We start from the raw sequence: 19,703 nt of genomic DNA on the forward strand, positions 1-19,703 counted from the left end.
CCGTGCGACGAATACGGTAGAAGCTGGTATCTTCTCTTCAAGCCATCTAAGCATTTCAATGAAATGTCCCATTCTCTACTAAACTACCTGGATACATCAAAAAAAGGGTTTCTGCTGCTGGAGGCCTGCAGACAGAAAGCAGCACCTTATTAGTTTCATATTTATAAGACCTTATATTGTCCCACATGCTGTAACAGTCAGGATTAATAAACCAAACCATACCCTGGCAGGCAGTAATGTTGGAGTGTGAAATGGGTACTGCGAGCTGGACACGGTACACACACAAACAAAAGCGCACACACTTTTGCCTTAGGAGACAGCTTGCAAACAGCATGATTTAGGAGGTAGGCGAGTGGCAAACAGGGGTGTTTAGGAAAGGAGGAAAGAGCAAAACACAGCTAGAAAGGATGGAATGGAGGACAGAGGACAAGACAACCGGCCTCGCCAATTACACTATTGAATGAACAAAGAGCAGCAACAGGAACACAGGCTAATTTTAATCAAAAGTCACACGTGGCGTTCAGGAGACAGGCAGCAAATTAACACTTGGAGCAATTCATCTGGTCCTGAGCTCACTCTTTATGCAACAAGACAAAAACCTATGGAGCTTCAGTTCTCATTCAATCATGCCAACACAATTGATCGGGACTTAAGGGTGCTGTCCGGATGGTAATTATCAAAGACACACTTTTTGCTTTTGAAACAGATGTTTCTAATGCCCACACGTTTGAGGGCTAAATCGTTTGATTTTGGCAGGTGGGGTACAAGTTAAGCGAGTCCTCCATTTATAGCAGAGTTGATGGTTTTTCTGTTCCCTTGTCAAAGTGTCCCTGAGTGTCCTTTGATAATATTTACCTTTTAAACTATACATATCACAGTTGTCAATAAAGTTTACAATCACAACCATGGCTCCAACAAACAGTTCTTTTTCATTAGCAAGTCATTTGTAGATTCTTTTTAAATTAAGTGACTTCCTCACAATAGTTTTTGTTTCCCGGGAATGTTGAAAATAGTTCACCCAAATCTTAGCACTGTCCATGGGCCGCAGCAAACTTTCTTACTTTAAAAACTAAACAGTGGAACAAAATATGTGTCTGAAGACAATTGAGACAATCAATATTTTACATTTTCATATTTCTTTTGGACAAAATAGAAGATTTAAATTCAAGGTTAAATTGAATGGACCAAGACAAGCTGGCAGTATCTTTCAGTATTAAAAAAACATAATGTCAAAGTAGAAGAAATCTTCAGGAAAATGTAAGAGATCTTTTTAGAAGTTGAGGGAAGATATTTCACTGAGACGGGTAATCTCAGAGAGAATATTCAATATATGAAAGTCTGTGTGGATGAAGTGGAAGATTATCACCAGGAATAAATATCTGAGGAATAAAGGAAGAACTCATGAGAAATGCCACCCTATAAGCCTTTTCACGGTGGACTGATCCCAGTTCAGCTTCAGTTCATGTTACAGTAAAGTTTGGCCCCCCCGACTTCCCTCAACTGATGATGTGTATTAAACATGGCATTACTTTGATCCCGAGGGATTTATGGCTCGCTTTCTTCTTTTCAATTATAGAAGTGACTGCTCATTTAATTATGCTGGCTTTGTCTCTTCCCAGCAAACACCTTGGATTATTCATGCATGATGAGGTATTAAAAGACATGATTTCATAAATGTTCAATTGTTCATTAATCCCAAAAGGTTTTTTTTAAATCTAAAAGAATGCAGTTTTTAATTAGAAGTATGACACAACAATATTAAATGAAAGCAAAACGTAAAGTTAGGTCAAATGACAATCTTAAAAATGTCATTAAACCATAAATCAAAACTAAATAGCAGTGACCAAAATCAAAATCAGAAACATTTATTAGCCAGGTATGTTGGACATACAAGGACATTTTCCTTGTGGGTAGTGGATACATGGAAAAGAGAACAATGTACATAAACACTATTGAAAGTGTCCAAAAGTGTTTTGAGTGGTCAGTGGGAGGCTCATTTTATGAGCCTGACTGACGATGGGAAGAAATTGTTAGTGTGGATGGAGGTCTTAGTCCTGATGGACCTCAGCGTATCACACGGTGATGGAGGAGCAGAGGATGGACTCGATGATGGCCGTGTAGAAGTGCACCATCATCGTCTTTGGCAGGTTGAATTTCTTCACGTTCAGCTCCCACTTGAGGTCCTGGGTGATGATGGAGGCCAGGAAACGGAAGGAGTCCACAGTGGTGACGGGGAAGGGGCTGCGTTCCACTACCATCTCCACTGTCTTCAGAGTTTTTTTGGCTGTACGACGTCACCAGATGGTCAGACTCCCACCTGTAGGTGGACTCGTCCCCACCAGAGATGAGTCCAATGAGGGTGATGTCATCCGCAAACTTCAGGAGATTGACGTACTAGTGACAGCAGGTGATTTCGAGGCCATGGGCCCCTGCTGGGCTGGCGTACAGTAAGTGAAGTGTATTTTTCCGATAAATAATGTATCCTTCATTACCGTTTCCTCCTCCTATATATATATATATATATATATGCTTTGCTGTTCAGAATTTACATCCTTCTTGGTATCACCAAATAGGATGTGAATCCATTCCTGCAGTCAGGGGATTTTGCACAAACAATGTGTTTCAAATCCAACAGTGCATCTCTGTGCCGACGTAAAATAAGCAATCAACTCAATTTACTAAAGCCTGAATGTACTCCTCCTAATTGAAACCGTAAGCTTTTCCTTAACCTAACTAGGCTATTTTGTTGCCTAAACATCACAAAACCAAGTTGTTATGTCTAAATTCACAATTGTGGCTATGTTAACCACGCCCATGTATCGCCCACGTATCTCTCAATGTCCTTTTAAGGCGACGTGCTATTCACACACCTTCCCATGAGATCACGTTAATGCATCTTACAACAGTGAACCACACACACACACATACACCCAACCACTCTATCAAAACCACAGGCATCCCCATTAACAGTTGTCTCTTGAAAAGAAATGAGAAAAGAGTGTCGTGTGTAAAGAGTTGGACTTTTCTCTTGTATGAAAAAAAAAGTGAGAGGGAGAGATTGAGAGGACCAACTTCAATTATGTATACCCCAACAACTTCAATTAAGCGTGTGAGCAGGAAAATCAATATGGGAACTGATGACATCCCGGGCCTTTCATTCCTCACTGAGGAGATGGTCTGTCCAGAGGAAACATGCACACGCATTCACACGCTATATACAAATACTCGTGGGGTATAAATCACTGTGTAGCCAACAAGAGCACAGCCTTCGATCTCACGCCGTGGGCTCCACCATCTGTGTTTCCCATCCATCGATAATGAGTAATAGTCATCATGTGAAAATTCAGGAGGGAATAGCTGAATAACTGAGTATTTCTATTTGGCAAGTGTCAATATTATTGACTGCTGTGATGATACATGTAGAAAGGGAACATGATGGATGCTTTCCAATGGGACATCACTGAATACAATTTTTCCTTTACGTCAACATAAACTATAACAGCCATGTTTTGAATTAATCCTAAACCTTACCAATGGGTTTTGCTACCAGTACCTAACCACAACCTTTTTAACAAATACAAAGGCTAAAATGGCTTATCATGACACACTGAACGTCGTTAAAAATGTTCCATTCATTTACTTCCCAGCAGACCCGGCTGACTTTGAACCGCCCGCTGTTCTTTTTTGTTTGTATTTTAGAGGAAGGGGTGCGAGAGGGAAAAGCGAGTTAGAGGCAGAGCCGGCGAGAGTTAAGTGGCGAGTATTCAGAGCTATTGATTCCTCACCGCCTGCACCGAGGGAAACCTCGCAAACTTTGTTTTCCCATCATGTGTGAATGTGAAAAGTGTGAACAGTGCGTGGCTGCGGTCATCAGTGAGGCCCTTCTGTAGTGCGTGACTGGAGCCATGCTGAATCAAACTGCAGCATTTTGGTTCAATCCATGCGATACAGTTCACATAACAAAGTATAGGAAAACAGAAAGGAGAAGAAGGAGTTGGTGCGTATTTTCGCTGGTGCCTGTGCTCATGCGACATGTTCAAAGAGGTAGGCGGTTGTCGCTGTTCATATTCTGATGATTTGTGGAAAGTCTGAGCGAGTAGGCTAACACATATTCTCTGGTTCTGTTCTGTACCAGTTCTATAAATATGGATTTCTTGACTGACAAAACAACATTGAAAGAGACATCACAAAACCCTCGTCCCTTGATATATGTCCCCCGCGTATGTAGACTGTCACACCATAGTTGTTGCCATTTCTTGCCATGTAATAATATAAAACAGAAACATTACACTTAACATTAACATTGACCATTAAAAAAAGCTTTATTTTAAATCTATACATTGATGCTCAAGGTTCTCATCATCTGCATATATATGCAAGTCTGCAAAATATTGCAATGTAGCTTTTCAATTTATTAATAAAATATATATTACAATAACATATATTAATAATATTTACAAAGACATAATCATTCATGTTGTTGGAAATATGTTGTTATATTTCTACTTTACACTGACAATGACCGAAATAGGGAATTAGTGCTTTTACACGCACACACTCACACACACACCATCCTGATAATCTGAAACCTGCATTTGCACTTTTCACTGTGACTTTTGTGTGTCTGTATGTTTCAGGGAAGCATTGCTCATTATCATGTAATTGGCAAATCAACAGGCAGGTATTGTATTTTAGCTTTATTGTTGATTGTATTTTTCATATTTACTGTTTGTTAGCTCCCTATAATTGTGTCTCTTGGCTTGTTACCACGGCTTTAAGCACAAGCTCGTCCAACAATGCTTAGTTTACTTGATTGCATAATTAACAGCCCAATAATACCATGTGACCTATATGAAAGGATCTATTATTCTATAATTTACACAGCATGAGCAGGAGAATGAAAAGAACCAAAGCCAAAGAATCCCTGAGTATAACAAGTGTTGACAATTTAAATAGATGAGAATATTGTAGATCTGTATTTAGAAATTGAAAACTACATTGGCCAATGATACAAATTGCAGAGTTGATTAGAATAATGTCTATATTATAATGAAGTAGAATATATATTGGATTTTCAAACTAAAAATTAGTAAGTTTTAAGTGAAAAAATATGAATTTGGGTTAGACTTATTTTACTTGCCTGTGAAACCCATCAAGACCACTGGTAACTTGCATTTGTACGTTTCTTTTTCAGTAGTGTTGAGGAAATACCCCAAAAACGTCATGTTCAGAATCTTCACACTGACACACAAGTTGCTGATAACGCACACAATAACAACTCATGTCTGTGATTTGGAAAGGTCAACCCATCACCTGCTGATTTATGCTGGGAAAAAAAAGAAATGAAGATGCAGTGTTGGCAGCTTTTTTCTGCTTTGAAGGGAATTTGTGTCAGAGGTGTTGTGGGAGCAAGAGGACGTCGACCCTCAAAGGTCACAGTAGATCGGCTGGACAGCAGGAAGCTTCTAGCGTTTTATTTTTTGAAAGGATGTTTACCCTACGAAAACATAGTGTTGAATCAGTGACGGATCCTCTGTATGCAGCTTCAAAGCTGCTGTTACAACTATCCGACTTGCATTGATATTCTGAGCCAGACCAGTCTGCAACTTAATGCTTTAATAACAGCCCAGAGACCTGTGTTTCAACTCAGCCTGAGAAGGCAACAGTCTCAACTGTGATGTTTACACACACACACACACACACACACACACACCCACAGACGTATATACACAGTGAGAAATATGGAGATTCTCTTCAAAGTTGCAGCAATGAACAGACAAACGATTGAAGGTTACAAGCCATGCAACGGAGAATCGCACTTAGGCATTTCCAGTAAGTATGCACAGGGATGTGTACAGTACATGTAAAGCCTGAGTTTAAACAAAACAAATATGTCAAACTGCCATGAAGTTCACTGGAGAGATGAAAAAAAACGACAGATTGGACCTTCCTCAAACTTCCAGAAAATGTATTGTTACGTTGTGTTTTCTACATTGTATTGCACGGTTTGACTGGCGCTCGTTTAAATGCGTCACTTTTTCTCACCCACTACACGAGCTCCTCAAAATCGCTGGTGGTTGTGGATGGAAATAGGCTATAATTTGCATTTTTCTTTTGGCGATTTTCTTGAATTTCAGTGAGTTTGTGGTGCGTTTGCTTGGAAACCCGGCAATTGTTTGAATGTTCTCAAATTACGCAGTTAAAATTATTAGACAAACAAAATGTTTGGAATGAGAAATAGGCAACAATGCACAGATAGACATAACCTTTAACCCCAAACCCTAAATCCACTTTTGTTGTAGTTGAAGTGTCCTCAACTTAGAAGATTTCTATACCTCTTTTCTATTCCTACGAGGACATTTATTCAGGACAAAAAGAAACAAACACCGACACGTGCAAATGAAAGCTTCTCTGCACTCAAACATACCCCCAATTCTTCCCACAATGTGCAGCAAAAGCCTTCAAAGCATCAAACATTTTCCACGCGTCGTCTGTTATGCCATTTGTTGACCTGCGATCAGCGGATCAGCGCCAACGCTTTCAAATGCACAAGCACGCCTCTGCACAGATGTGGGCACGGACATTTACGAGACCAACTGTGGAGAAGGTAGCCGCTCTCTCCCTTTCAAACAAACAAGCAAACACACAAACATAAATACAAACAAACGCCATGCTCTTTGATGGTGGACTCAATGGCGTGCTGATGACGAGTACTAAAACTGCTTTCAAAGAGTCAGGTTCTCATAAACTTGGATGAGGCAGCTCACTCTTTTCTCCTCAGTTGGTTTTACGTCTTGACCACAGCCCTTTGAAGAATTTATTAATGAGATAGATTCTCACATATGCGCTTTGAATTGATGTCGAAGTTCGAGGCGCGGCCCATCTCCCATTGGCGTCCTGCGTTCGGCCCACCTTTGCCTTAAAGCCTCACTGAGCATCAGCTCAGATTCCTTCCCTGCACTTAGCTGTGTTACCATCAACCCCACAGTACGCCCATTTTAATTGCTACTAACCTTCCCTCTCTCAAAACAATGTCACCGTGTCTGCATGCCATGTGGCCTTGTTACCCTCTCCTTACTCACTGTGGGTGTCACATGAGGTGTCATCTCAAGAGTGTAAAAAAACTCCCACAACAATGAGTCCACATCACACTGATTCAACTGTGTTAACCCTATGCAGGGTTTGCCATGGAGCATTTGTTTGACTATCACATGAACTGGTCATGTGCTCAAACTAAGATATTGAATGGGTAAGTTCAGGATGAGCATGTTGTTGAGGGCCCTCAGCCGGCTCCTCGACCAAGAGCATGAGGTGGAAAGAAAAAGACCAGCAGCAAACATAACAGCAGTGTGTTGGGCAGCCTCAAGGACCGGACTCAAAAGCAGACTCGAGGCGAGGTAGTCAGGTTCAAAAAGCAGGCGTTCGGTACAGGGGAAACCAGACAAGGCGGCCGGAGAAACCAAATCAGCGGGCAAAGTTTCACGGGTGGAAAAAAGCGCGTCAAAACACGGGGCGTCACACTCGGGTAAATCGCTGGTAAGCTCGTGAACAATCGGAGACAAATTAGCACAGAACAAGTAGTGGACACAGACTAAATGCACTGGTGGAAACAATGAGGGCGGGGCTTGCAATCACAGTCGGCGGCGGCACGCAGGAAGGGAGGCGTCTGAAACGAGAGGAGGGCGAATGATAGAAAACACACAGTGACCAACTACCCAGAATGCCTGGGTGTTACACTGTTAATGTACCAAAAGGAAATCAACTACAACTCGTTGAACAGAGAATGTCGCTCCATTTTGTTTGTTGTTGATGAGCAGAAACAAGAGTGAATATTTTACTTTTCTTTGTCAGGTGAAAAGTAAACAAAACAAACTCCAACAAAACAAAACTCCAAAAGCGTGTTAAGCCACACAGCTCAACCATCAAGGGAAATACATTACTGATCTACAGCAGTTTGCTTTAGACACAAGCAATAGACACACACACACACACACACACACATCATCATCATCATCAGACCCCCTTTATTATAATTAATGGGCCCACACAAATCACGTGAGGCTTCACACACCCTGAATAATTACACAAAGAGAGACTACCAGTATACTTTCCCCGCTTAATTTATGTTTCTGCTTGTTTTTGCACCTTTCTTTGTATTGAAAATAATGTTGAGAACCTTTCTGACTAAACAATAAACCTTTCAAATATAATCTGACTCAGACAATGAACAACCGGCTGCTAGTCAGAGATGTTTCTCATGAGGAGAACTCTCCCTTTGTGTTACTTTGTTAAGGAATACTTGGTTTTGTGGGTTTTGGCTTTTCTCCTCAGATATAATAACATATTTTTCACCAGTGCAAATCGCACCATGGGGTCTACTCTGTACGGCTTCAAATCGATCTCTTACTCCTGAAACTATTTCGTGTGCTGAGAGAACCATTTTACTTTATCGTGACCAACACAATTTAATTTTTTTTTCAGCTAAAATGTCATGAGTGATTCTCTGTTGTATTGAATTGATTTTTAATTCCTTCTTACTGGGGATCATCCAACTGCGTCTTTCTCTTGTCATTTCATTCTCACAAACAGAGGAAAATACTCAGAGTTCCAGATGGTCTAACTACTCTTTTTACTATGCAATTAGTTTAAGATCATTGTCACATTTAATTTGTTTTCTCCATGCGTACTATTATGTTTGCGTCCCGCTGCAAACGAATACCTATCAGAACCTATCCAGGTAAAAAGGGGACAAATACACAATTTTCCCAACAGATCATTTTTTAATGGTGGCTACTATATTTTGTGATATGCAAAATCCCTTCATAGACTCCGGTTTTGTTGGTTGAGAATCCGTAGCCTTGATATGTTGTCAGTGGCCGTTTGTGTCTGATACAGAGGCACAGCGTCTGACACCAGAGGCAGGAAACTACAAAATAAAACAGGAAACAAACCCACACCGTGACAAACTGTATGAAACACACCAGACTTTGAACTAACCTGTGGTGGCTGGTGGAATTTATTTTTGGTCGGGCCATCCAATCAGATTCAGCAAACATCGCAGTATGACTCAATGGAAAAAAGGGTCTCAAACATGCATTCTTACTTCGTAGTTAAATGTTTAACATTAATTACAACAGTTTAACACAATAAGAACATCTTATTCATACAATTCAGTATATTGAAATCATAAATATGATATAATAAATATATTATAATAAATATATCATTATGTAAGATAAATATCTTTTAATAAAAATATATTTGATTTGATTAATATTTCAAATTGAACATGTATATATAAACTAGGATGCCCTTATGAACCTAGTTTTTATGTGTGGCTTCACTTTCAGGCCAGTCCGTTGTCTGATTTTGACGCCAGGTTGATCTGGGTCCAGTTTTTTTACCTCTAGTGTCTCCACCAGTTCTTCTCCCAAACAGGTCTTGGAAGAGAGATTTTACCAAGGTCGGGTTGAGTCTTCTTGGAAGAATACTGCTCGTGCTCGCCATTGTCATGTTGTTAAAAGGCGAGACTAGCCCTGACAAGAGAGCACAGCCTGGGACCCTGGCCCAAGGCTGAATCTATATTTTGGACGCTCATTGGCTAAATCATGTGTCATTCATTTATTTTTAATCAGTAATCGGCTTATTAATGCTTCTTAGACCCACCTCTTTTGGGCCTGGCCCCAGCCCACCTGAAAAATGCAGACAGGGAAAAAGGACGTGCAGGAAAAGCATATATTTTGCGCAGAAATCTCATTTAAAAATAGTTACTGGGTATATTCAAAAACATAAAAACACAAAGGCGCCACTGCAACTAACGCTTATGTAAACTAATCTGCATCATTAATAGACATTCACAGTGTAAAAAGTAGGCCTACCTTCAAAAATCTTTATTTGAAGAGAATGTTTTCCTACAAATATACATACAGTACACATCTTGCCACGTGAAGGGATCACATTTTATAAATGTGATCGATACACTATCAAGCCATACTAACAATGCAAATAGGTGTAGGGACAAAGTGGCGAAACATACTCTCTACTTCCTTGACTGCCAAAACTGAGACAGGTTTGTGAGACACATGATACGTTGGCTGAGAAAATGTGCACGGAGAGGATGGGCCAGTGAGAGGAGTGAGTTCTGGTCCTGTTGACTGTGGTGATCGTGCAGGGTGCCGACACACCTTGCAGAGCAGCCCATGTATCTCCTCTCTCTTTAATGCATGATGTCTCTCCAGCTCCTCTTGGGACATCCCAGGATTCCCTCTTCTACAAGAAGGGTTTCTCATGGGATCTACTCCCAGTATATCAGGCACTAGCAGAAGCACTGACCTTTCCGAATCGGAGCGCAGTGTACGTAGAGGAAGTTAAACTGCTATGAAAAGACCTACACTGACATGTTGAGTCGTCAAATGCAGTGAGCTTCCCTGGTTCTAGATATCTCTGTAAGTGATATCTTCAGATTTTTGGTCATTTTTATTTGGCTAAGTGGCTTTGAGGACCAATTCTAAGCAGACTTTAATGCAGTAGTTGTGACATATTAATGGTTAACGTTTGACAAATTAGATGAAATACAATAAAATACAACTGACTTTGTTTTATTATTTCTTACTCGATGTCTTCTTTGTTTCAAATGCTGTGAATTCCTACATTAATGTTTTTCTTTATTGGTAGTCTGGTAATAAAGTTCTCTGTGTCCAAGACAGCACACCACTAAGCTGCTCCCTGCACTAGAAGTAATGCTGTGCTAAGCATTTGCTTTCATGTCACGTCTCGATCAGAATGGGGAGGACAGCGCTTTTTTTTTTTTCTTTCTGCGGAGCCGGCAACACCTGAAAGCATCCTGGGGAGGTTATACCTACACATGGGAATGCTGCCCTGGGCAACCGTACCAGGAAACACGGCCACGAGGAGGCTGCTGTGACAGCTGAATCAATCAATGCCAGAAACGGGACAAAAAGTGTGGACCAGAGAGTCTTGGAAGCTCCTCTGCGGATTTTTATCCTGAGCTTCTCATGCAGCATCTCCCTTTCGGACGGTTTAAAAGAGAATATAATTGTCAGAGGGGCATCTTTTTGCACAACTTCTGGTATCTTAGTCTAAACTGGCCCCTACAGCTGATCCCCTCCTTTTTTTGCAATGCCTGTAAGGGACCAGTGTGCAATTGAGGATGAAGATGACCATTCTTGCCAAAACAACATTAATTCAGGGACCACGCGATTCAGACGACAGATCTTTGTACCACTGTTTTGCCCTTGAGATTGTGCAAAATTACGAAAGGCACAGACAAGTGTCTGGCAGTGCCTCCCCTATGTCATCACGAAATGTAAAAAAAAAAAGATTAAAAACATATAATGATTAAAATTAAAATATTAAAATGTGCTGGAGGCTGAGTCAGTACCTCCGTCTCCCTGAAGGGGGGCGTGTTGAGCACACGGGCTCCTTCTGCTGTTGTTTTTCTTCACGTATTACGGACAGTTAGCGTGTGCTAGCTAAAACAGTCAAGTAACGTTAGCGAACGTCAAGTGCACCGCATCAGTCCTTTAAGACTGAAAACATACGGTCCGACCAAAAACGAGCAATAATGTCTCATAAGACAAAGAGGCGGACCTAAAAGAAGATAAAGAGGACTTTTACACCAGTCATAGAGATGTTTGTCCACAAGGCGAATGGACTTAACATAAGTTACTAGGTAAGAGCATGCTAACACTGCTGTACACGACACAAATTAATAACCAGCCGTATTTTAATAATATATAAAAAATGTATAAAATATTTAGGCAATAATACATACGAGAGGCTCTATTTTATTGTAAATAATGGGTTAATAAGGGTGTTGTTGGCAAACCTTATTGCCTTTATGATACGGTTGTCCGTGACATTATAAGTTAACAGCTGCCTTTCAGCACAACACAAGTTGTAGACACTAAACTTTGTGTATTGCATTTCAGCAGCCTACAGAAATTGGTTGATGATTAGCAAGGAGATTGGCATTAATTTTAATTTTATATTTTGTTCACCGCACTGAAACAGGTACATTATGGCTCAATTCAGTACACCCCGTGACTCACTCTCAACCAATCAGAACGCTTGATTTCCCGTATTTTAAAAGAATACACGATACAGGATATGAAACATAACCAGTAGTCAATGTGCAAGCAGCCAGTTGAATGGTAAATTTATGCTACTTTGTTGAATTTGTAAATCTGACTTTGAAAGAGTCAGTGCCTCCCCAGCCAGCAACCTCACCGCACGTCACTGGGAAGGCAACCAGTCAACCTCTGTTAACCACCGTTTTTGTTATGTCAGTTGAATTAAAGCTGAAAGTCAAATATTAACTGCCTCATTTCAAATCATTTGGACCTGTGTAAAGAGGCGACATTTTATAAAATTGTGTCACAGGTCTGTTAGTAGCTACGAAGGCATCATTTTGTGCAAACTAAAAAGCCATTTATTATTTCAGGTGATATACATTCATTAAATTAGTTAATAGTATTATATTCTATTCTGGCAAATAGGTCCCCAGAACACATTTAACTATACAGTATGTGCACGATAGATATACCTATATATATATATATATATATATTATGTTGACTTATAGCAGCCCCTCTGGTGCCTTGTGTGCTCAGTATTCCAGAATGTGGGTACGGGCAGCAGCTCAGGACGAAGCAGCTGCACTTTGGGATCCCAGGCTCCTTCATTTCAGATGAAGATGACATCACAAAAGCTCAAGGTCACTGAGTGGGACTTTGTCCTAAATCGTTGAAACAGGGGAGCCGTGTGCTACACATTTAACTGGAGTCAAAGCAGTCGTGCGTTGTTGTTCCCAAATAACCATCTTTACATGTGTCTCAGCGGCAGTTAGAATGACCTTGTCTTTTGGTTGACAAACTTGACATCTTATTATTATCTCATCCTCTTTTCACAATCACACATGCGTGCATGGACACACACACACACACACACACACACACACACACACAGATGAACAGACACACTGGTGCAGTGACAGTAAGTGATATGCCAGACGTTCTTTCATCACAAAGACTTATCACAAACAAACACACTGATTGTAGAGGCAGGCTTTCCAGGTTGGTGGACACAGCCCCCCCCCCCCCCCACACACACACACACACACACACAGGTGTCTAGTTGGTGAGGTTGGGGGGGCAGTTGATCCCCCGACAGATTAGGCGGCAATCTGAAATCTCCTCAGGCCAGCCCCGAGATCATGTGTGGGTACACTCACACACACACACACAGACACACAGCTTTAAACATACATCACATACAGAAGGGGCTTGCTAGTTTTTGGAAAAACTTTATTTAGCCATTTAGGACCATACACAGGCAGCTTTTTAAGATAATCATCTCACAACAACCACAAACAGTACACATTTTGTTAAATGATCATCTTTAGTATACCCCACAATGAAAAGGGAATCCCAGTTAATATTTCACGGTTATTCAAACAACTAAAATGGATATTGCCATACTTCTGATTTTGTAATTGACCTTTGAGAAACGTTCATTGCAAATACGGATTCTTTCATTGTCTAAAATTCACCACATGTAACTGATTCGTGATTCTACTTCTAGGTTTGCATTTGACTAAATTAGTAATCACATGTTTAGGCGAAATGAAAAGGCAACTGTTTTTGTGGGAACCAGGTGGTAACTTTGTTAAGTCAGTTTTCTGCCTGTAAAAAAAATATATATATATATATATATATATATATATATATATATATGTAATATATGAAAACAGACTATGAGAGCTGAATCATTTGCACTAAAATACTTTTGCCGGTAGAATTTAAGTATCGACCTTCACCTTCATCTCACCTCACAGAGAAGACTCACCCTGCTGTCAGATCAATAGTTTATTGAATCCTTGACTAAAGGTAACTCTGTGTGAAGGATTCTCTGTCTTGATCAGATGAAATGTGCTTAGAGGGCCACTGGTGGTTGATATGAACAGCTCTGGATTGCTTTTTTTTTTCTCCAACACGTGTCATCATTTCAGCCATGTATCTTTTCTGAAGCTACAAACCTGCGTTCTTAAAGCTCACATTTCGGGAACTCTCTCTTTCTCTCTCCTTACTTTTGAAAGATTTAGTTGTTACCAAGGTTTTCCTCCCCTCATCAGTTCACCAATTTTTGTTTTTGTTTTGATCTGTTTCTGTAGGTTTGACTACCAGGAACTGCTTCATAACTCGAGTTTCTGCATGGTGCCCCGGGGCCGCCGTCTTGGATCCTTCCGCTTTCTGGAGGCCCTTCAGGTGTGTGTGTGTGTGTGTGTGTGTGTGTGTATGTATGTATACTTACTAAATACAGTGTTGCATTATGGGTTGTATGAGTGTGTGTAAAGCGTCTGTGAGCAATCTGAGACGCACTTTGTTTTAAGCAGACTGGCGCATTAAAGGGCCAGCTTTTAGCATTTATATTATTATATAGATATTTTGGAAGAAATGTACACATATATAAAGTATACATATATATATATATATACTGTATATATATATGAGATGCGTTGCATGAGTGCATTTTCATTTCTTTTCTTTGTTTTTGTGAAAATATTCTAATTATTTTTCTTGTGAATGACCGGGGCAACGCCTCCAACACTGTCTCCGGTTCTTTTTATACATCAATGTATCTGACAGCTTACCGAGCTCCAGCTGTGCACAAATCAAAGAGTTGCGCGCCCTCCTCTTAGCAACAGTTGATCTTATGATTATTGACAATCTGTCATCCACTTGCCACAGAAAAGGTCTGTTTCTGTAGATACACAGATCACAGAGAAGAGAAACAGCTGTGCTCATCTTCCATTCCGCACCCCGTGACTCTCTGTCTCCTGGTTGTTTTGACATCACGTATCAAACGGTTCCTCCTGGCTCGGTTGTTATACTTTCTTCTTGTTGTTCCACGCCTTCTAAATATTCTGTTGATGAAACGCTCCACATTCTGACAATTAGGAATGCATTATTTTGTGCTTGCCTTTGCCTCGTAGAGGAAGAGCTGGAATGTGAAGTAACCGTTTTTCTCACTACTTTTAACTTCTAACTGATTTCCCTTTTATATAGAAGAGTGAGTCAATCAGCTTTTTTCAGTTTTTTATAATAGGAATTTGTTTACAAGTGACAATACCCATTAAGAAACATCTTAAGGCAAATTGCAGCCTGCAGGTTATACGTATAACAACACACACAAGATAACGTGTCAGCAACCTCTCTGTATTTGGCTTTTTCATAGAGTTCACCGATTTGGGGCAAAATATCCACAAAGTGGCAGGTAGAATTATGTTTTTAATTAAAATGTGTTCAAATCAATTCAATGGATTATGTTTAACCAGAAACAAGACTATAATGGACACAGAAAAGAATAGACAACAAAAATAGCTAAATAAGTCTTTTTTGCAAAGGTAATGTTAATCAACATTTAGAGGACAAGTAAGAGGTTGACAGCAAGAGAAAGCTAGACAAAAGAATAAGTAATCTCACAAAGCCAGACTAATCACACCAGTGTCCCTGATCACACACATTTCATGAATCTCCTTTAATCGCTCAGGTTCACTTGGTTGAGGATCCAGTCGAGCTTTAAATGAAAATACCAGACTTTCTGTCCCAAACTCTGCAGTTGCCACCACACAGTATGTATCCATCCCATTTGACAGTGACATTGTTTTATCAAAACTCCCAATCAGTGCTTATCAATTATCTTATTAGCATTTGAACACATAACTAACAATGATATTCATGAATATAATATGTGGTAATTACTTTAATTAACTTTTGTGGTCTTTAAACATATTACCTTTCTAAATATCACATGTGAATATATTATATTTTAGTTAGAAAATATTAATTCCATATATATTATCACATGTTGTAATAATAACATATTGCAATTCTTTTCAGTGCAGTGAGCAACGTGATGTATTGTTTTTTTAAATCTAATTTGAGGGAAACTGTCATAGTATGAAGCAACTAGCGAATGCATGAGTAAAAGTTTACTTTTTAATGCAATCAGAACGGTGGGGCCTGCATGTGAATTAAACCCCACTTTTTCTGTGCATTCTATTCATATATATATAGTATATGTTTTACTTTATATACATGAGGTCGGTGGAGTATATCTAAAGAATAAATGGAAAAAGTTAAACCTTTGCATTACAAACTTTCCAAATGTATTTTTTATGTTTTTTTATGTTTTTATATACTCTTCCCATTCAGCATGATCAACTTGGTTGAAAAGTGCTCTTTCTTGTCAATATGAAATAGGATTTGATTATATTTCATCAATTCATTATCTTTTTTAGTTTAATCAGATAATGCAATGAACGTACACCAGATAGACGAAGCGTGAAATGTGCGATAGTGGAAGAAATGATGCAGAAAAAGCACATTTTCCAGTTAAATAATTACAGTGTACTAGTCCAGCAGACTGCACAATCAACTGCTATCCATTAACTACACATTTCAAATGTCATTAAAATAATAATACAGCAACACAAAGGGATCCTGTGGGAAATGAAGGGAGTACCTGATGAATTAAGTCACATTAATGAACCCACTAAATATTGATGCATGCAGAAAAATAAAATGAACAAAAAAAAACCTTGTCCTTAATCTCTTGGCAACTCTGTTTGTTTCTGCAAACCCTCACTTGGAAAATGTTCAAAGAGACTCCTCAGAGAGAAGCTACTTGGGAGGAGAACTGGTGGGGAATTAAATCCCTCCCACTGCTGTGCTCTTAACTTCTGGTTAGACGTCATGTATCACTGGCATCTATCTCTCTCCCAACAGAGAGCTTTTCATTTCTTCAGTAACAGTAAAACAGTAACATCCAGTCTCTAAAAATATAAGAAAACAATAAGAAAATAAATACTTTGTCAACTAAACAAGACAGAAAGCTGAGTTCATCTCAATAAATTATTACAAATAGTTTTATTAATGTAAACTCTGACAATGTTTCAGCTCCACCTGCCTGAAGAAATAATAACTAGGGCCGGAACTTTAGCGCGTTAATTGTGATTAATTAATTACAATATGAATTAAGATTAATTAATTACACATAAAAATAACGCATTACACATTTTTTACGCATTTTTACACTTTTTTTTGCACCGCGGAACGTTTCTCACTGGATGAGTTTCTGGGGGACCGATTATACTGAAGCACCAACTAGCGTTCATGACTTCAGACAACAACAAACCACAGTGAACATGAACGAAGAAGCTGACGAGACCGTGTCGGGTGGCCCCGTGAATGGGAAATCTTATTATAATAAACACACGGATGAAAGCGTCGATAAGAGCGTGGTTGTGTGCAAGCTGTGCAACAAGGAATTCACATCAAGCCTCAAGTATCACCTCAACGCAAAACAATTAGCAGCTAGCGTGGACGTTAGCCCGACTACGAGTACAAGGACCCACACCCAACCCACACTGCACCAGATGACTGGTTTGAGGACCAGGGTAACTAAGTCCACGTCTGAAAAAATAACCAATGTTCTGAATGTACTTGAAAGTATTGGTCTACTTAAAAAAACCTATAGGCTACCTGAATTTCTGAAAGTACTATATTTCTAAATATGATAAATAAAAATCCATGTGAAAAAAATGACTTCTCACTGTTCTCAGGTCATATATTTGTATGTATAATAAATGCGATTAATTTCGATTAATTAATTAAAAAGCCTCTAATTAATTAGATTAATATTTTTAATCGAGTCCCGGCCCTAAAAATAACGTATTGTTTCTCCTCCTAACAGGCGGCCTGCATTCCAGTTATTCTGAGCAGCGGCTGGGAGCTTCCCTTCTCTGAAGTCATCGACTGGAGGAAAGCCGCCATCGTTGGAGATGAGAGACTTCTCTTACAGGTAAAAAGGGTCGACCGATGGACGGGACTAACAAACAACGGACAAAGAGGAAAGGAATGCGTTGCATCCAGCAGACACATATTTATATTTTTTTGCGGTTAGAGGCTACACACTCCCACCAACAAGCAAAAATAAACCATCTGTATACTTCAAATCACGCAGAGAATATTTATCCCAAAACAACGCTGAATTATTTATCTGTGCTAAATTTGAATATGAGTAAAAACATTGAAATTCCACGCAGAGAGAACGGGCAATTGTTTGCGATGTACTCTGTACTTTTCTTTCAATTATCCTATTGTGCCTCTATAAGGTAGACCCTAAGGTGGTGACAAAACCACATCTACCCCTCGATATAATTATCATATCGTACTCCAGATCCCCTCCTGGGCGATCCCAAGGATCCAGCTGAGGCTGACTCATACACGGAAGCCCCTCACATAGACCAGGAGGTGCTGTTCAGATGTATTGGCATTTATTTGATGGATAGTGACTGGTTCTGTCACATACATGTACAACAACAGATGGGTGTCTGAGCAGGAAATCAAACAGAATAACCGAAAGCTCAGTGTTATCTACACGAGGAGTTGCATCTACGCTTGGGAAAAGGTCATTTCATCACAGAGTGAATATAATTATTTATTAGCATCTATCAACACATAACTGACGTGTGGTGTCTAATGGCTGCCTCGTGGCTTCCAGTAGATTGTATTTCACTGTCACATGACGGCTCTGAAAGGAACTATTTATATCGGAGACAGATTATTCTACAATTGGATCTCCTTCTGTTCCTTTTAATTAAAGCAGTGAGCAGGAGTGATATTTACGTTCTATAATTATTATCTCCATTTCTACGTGCCAACTGCATGACCTATGAAGCCACCTGGACAGTGTGCGCTTGTCATAGACTGTATGTCTCTCCCTTTAATTAACACGTGCACCGTCAGCCCCCCAACAGTGATGCTAATTTCATTCAGCAGACAAGCCTTCATTAAATGCATGACTAACTTGGCTTTTCATTTACATAAAGCATCTTTTTGGATCAGAAATCATTACAATGAGGCACTGACTGTCATCGTAGTTTTTGAGGTGTTGTTTGTTCCTTTCAACAAAACAAAGCCGTCTTCCTAAAAGCATGCTAATTGGTGGTTAAGATGAAATGTTGAAGTATTGTGTGTCTGAAGTGGTGAAACAATGATGTTGTTCATGTGTCTGCTATTACAGAGGATAAACAAAACATGCATTTGTTTCAGGAAGCAGACTTTAGAGGAACTAATAAACATGAAGAGGCAGAGTTAAACACCTGATAGCAGCCACATGATGAGTGCATTGACCACCTTTTCATTATCTCTCACACAGTAATACAACAGTAATAATTGCAGTCTTTGGTGAACGATTTTTGGCAAGCTTTATTTGACCTTTTTTCCCGCTATAAAAACATATTTCCAAAGGAAAGATGTTCTACATTTTAACATTTATTGCAGAACACGATCACAGGTATTTTAAACAACCAGCTTGTATATTTACCAAATTTATATCTGTATGAAATGATGAGTTAGAATACTTCATTCGTATCCTATTTATACAATATACTGTATATATATATATCGTCTTCTATTCCTGACTTCACCAAGGGAGCTTCAAAGTTGAAAATTAAGCAAATGGTTAGTATTAGAAGTTTATTACTTGTAGCTTCAACTGTAGCTGCAAAAATAACTCTGGGAAATGTAAATTTATAGAGTAAACAATCATTTGGTTACTCCAAAATATATCCAATAGATCAAGTGATCATCTAAATCAACAACGGCCATTTATACATT

At 39.4% G+C, this 19,703-nt stretch overlaps 1 protein-coding gene across 1 annotated transcript in view; it reads left to right on the top strand.

Moving 5' to 3' along the window:
- The window catches only part of LOC119195167 (exostosin-1), a 151,407-nt gene that overhangs the window by 98,223 nt on the left and 33,481 nt on the right, over window positions 1–19,703 (top strand). Inside the window, exons 4-5 of the mRNA XM_037449890.2 lie at window positions 14,192–14,285; window positions 17,776–17,883. Coding sequence (XP_037305787.2) covers window positions 14,192–14,285; window positions 17,776–17,883 — 202 coding nt within the window. The remainder of the gene's footprint in view (window positions 1–14,191; window positions 14,286–17,775; window positions 17,884–19,703) is intronic.

The sequence above is a fragment of the Pungitius pungitius genome, chromosome 20 (genome assembly GCF_949316345.1).
Source record: "Pungitius pungitius chromosome 20, fPunPun2.1, whole genome shotgun sequence".
In the NCBI taxonomy this organism is placed as follows: Eukaryota; Metazoa; Chordata; class Actinopteri; order Perciformes; family Gasterosteidae; genus Pungitius; species Pungitius pungitius.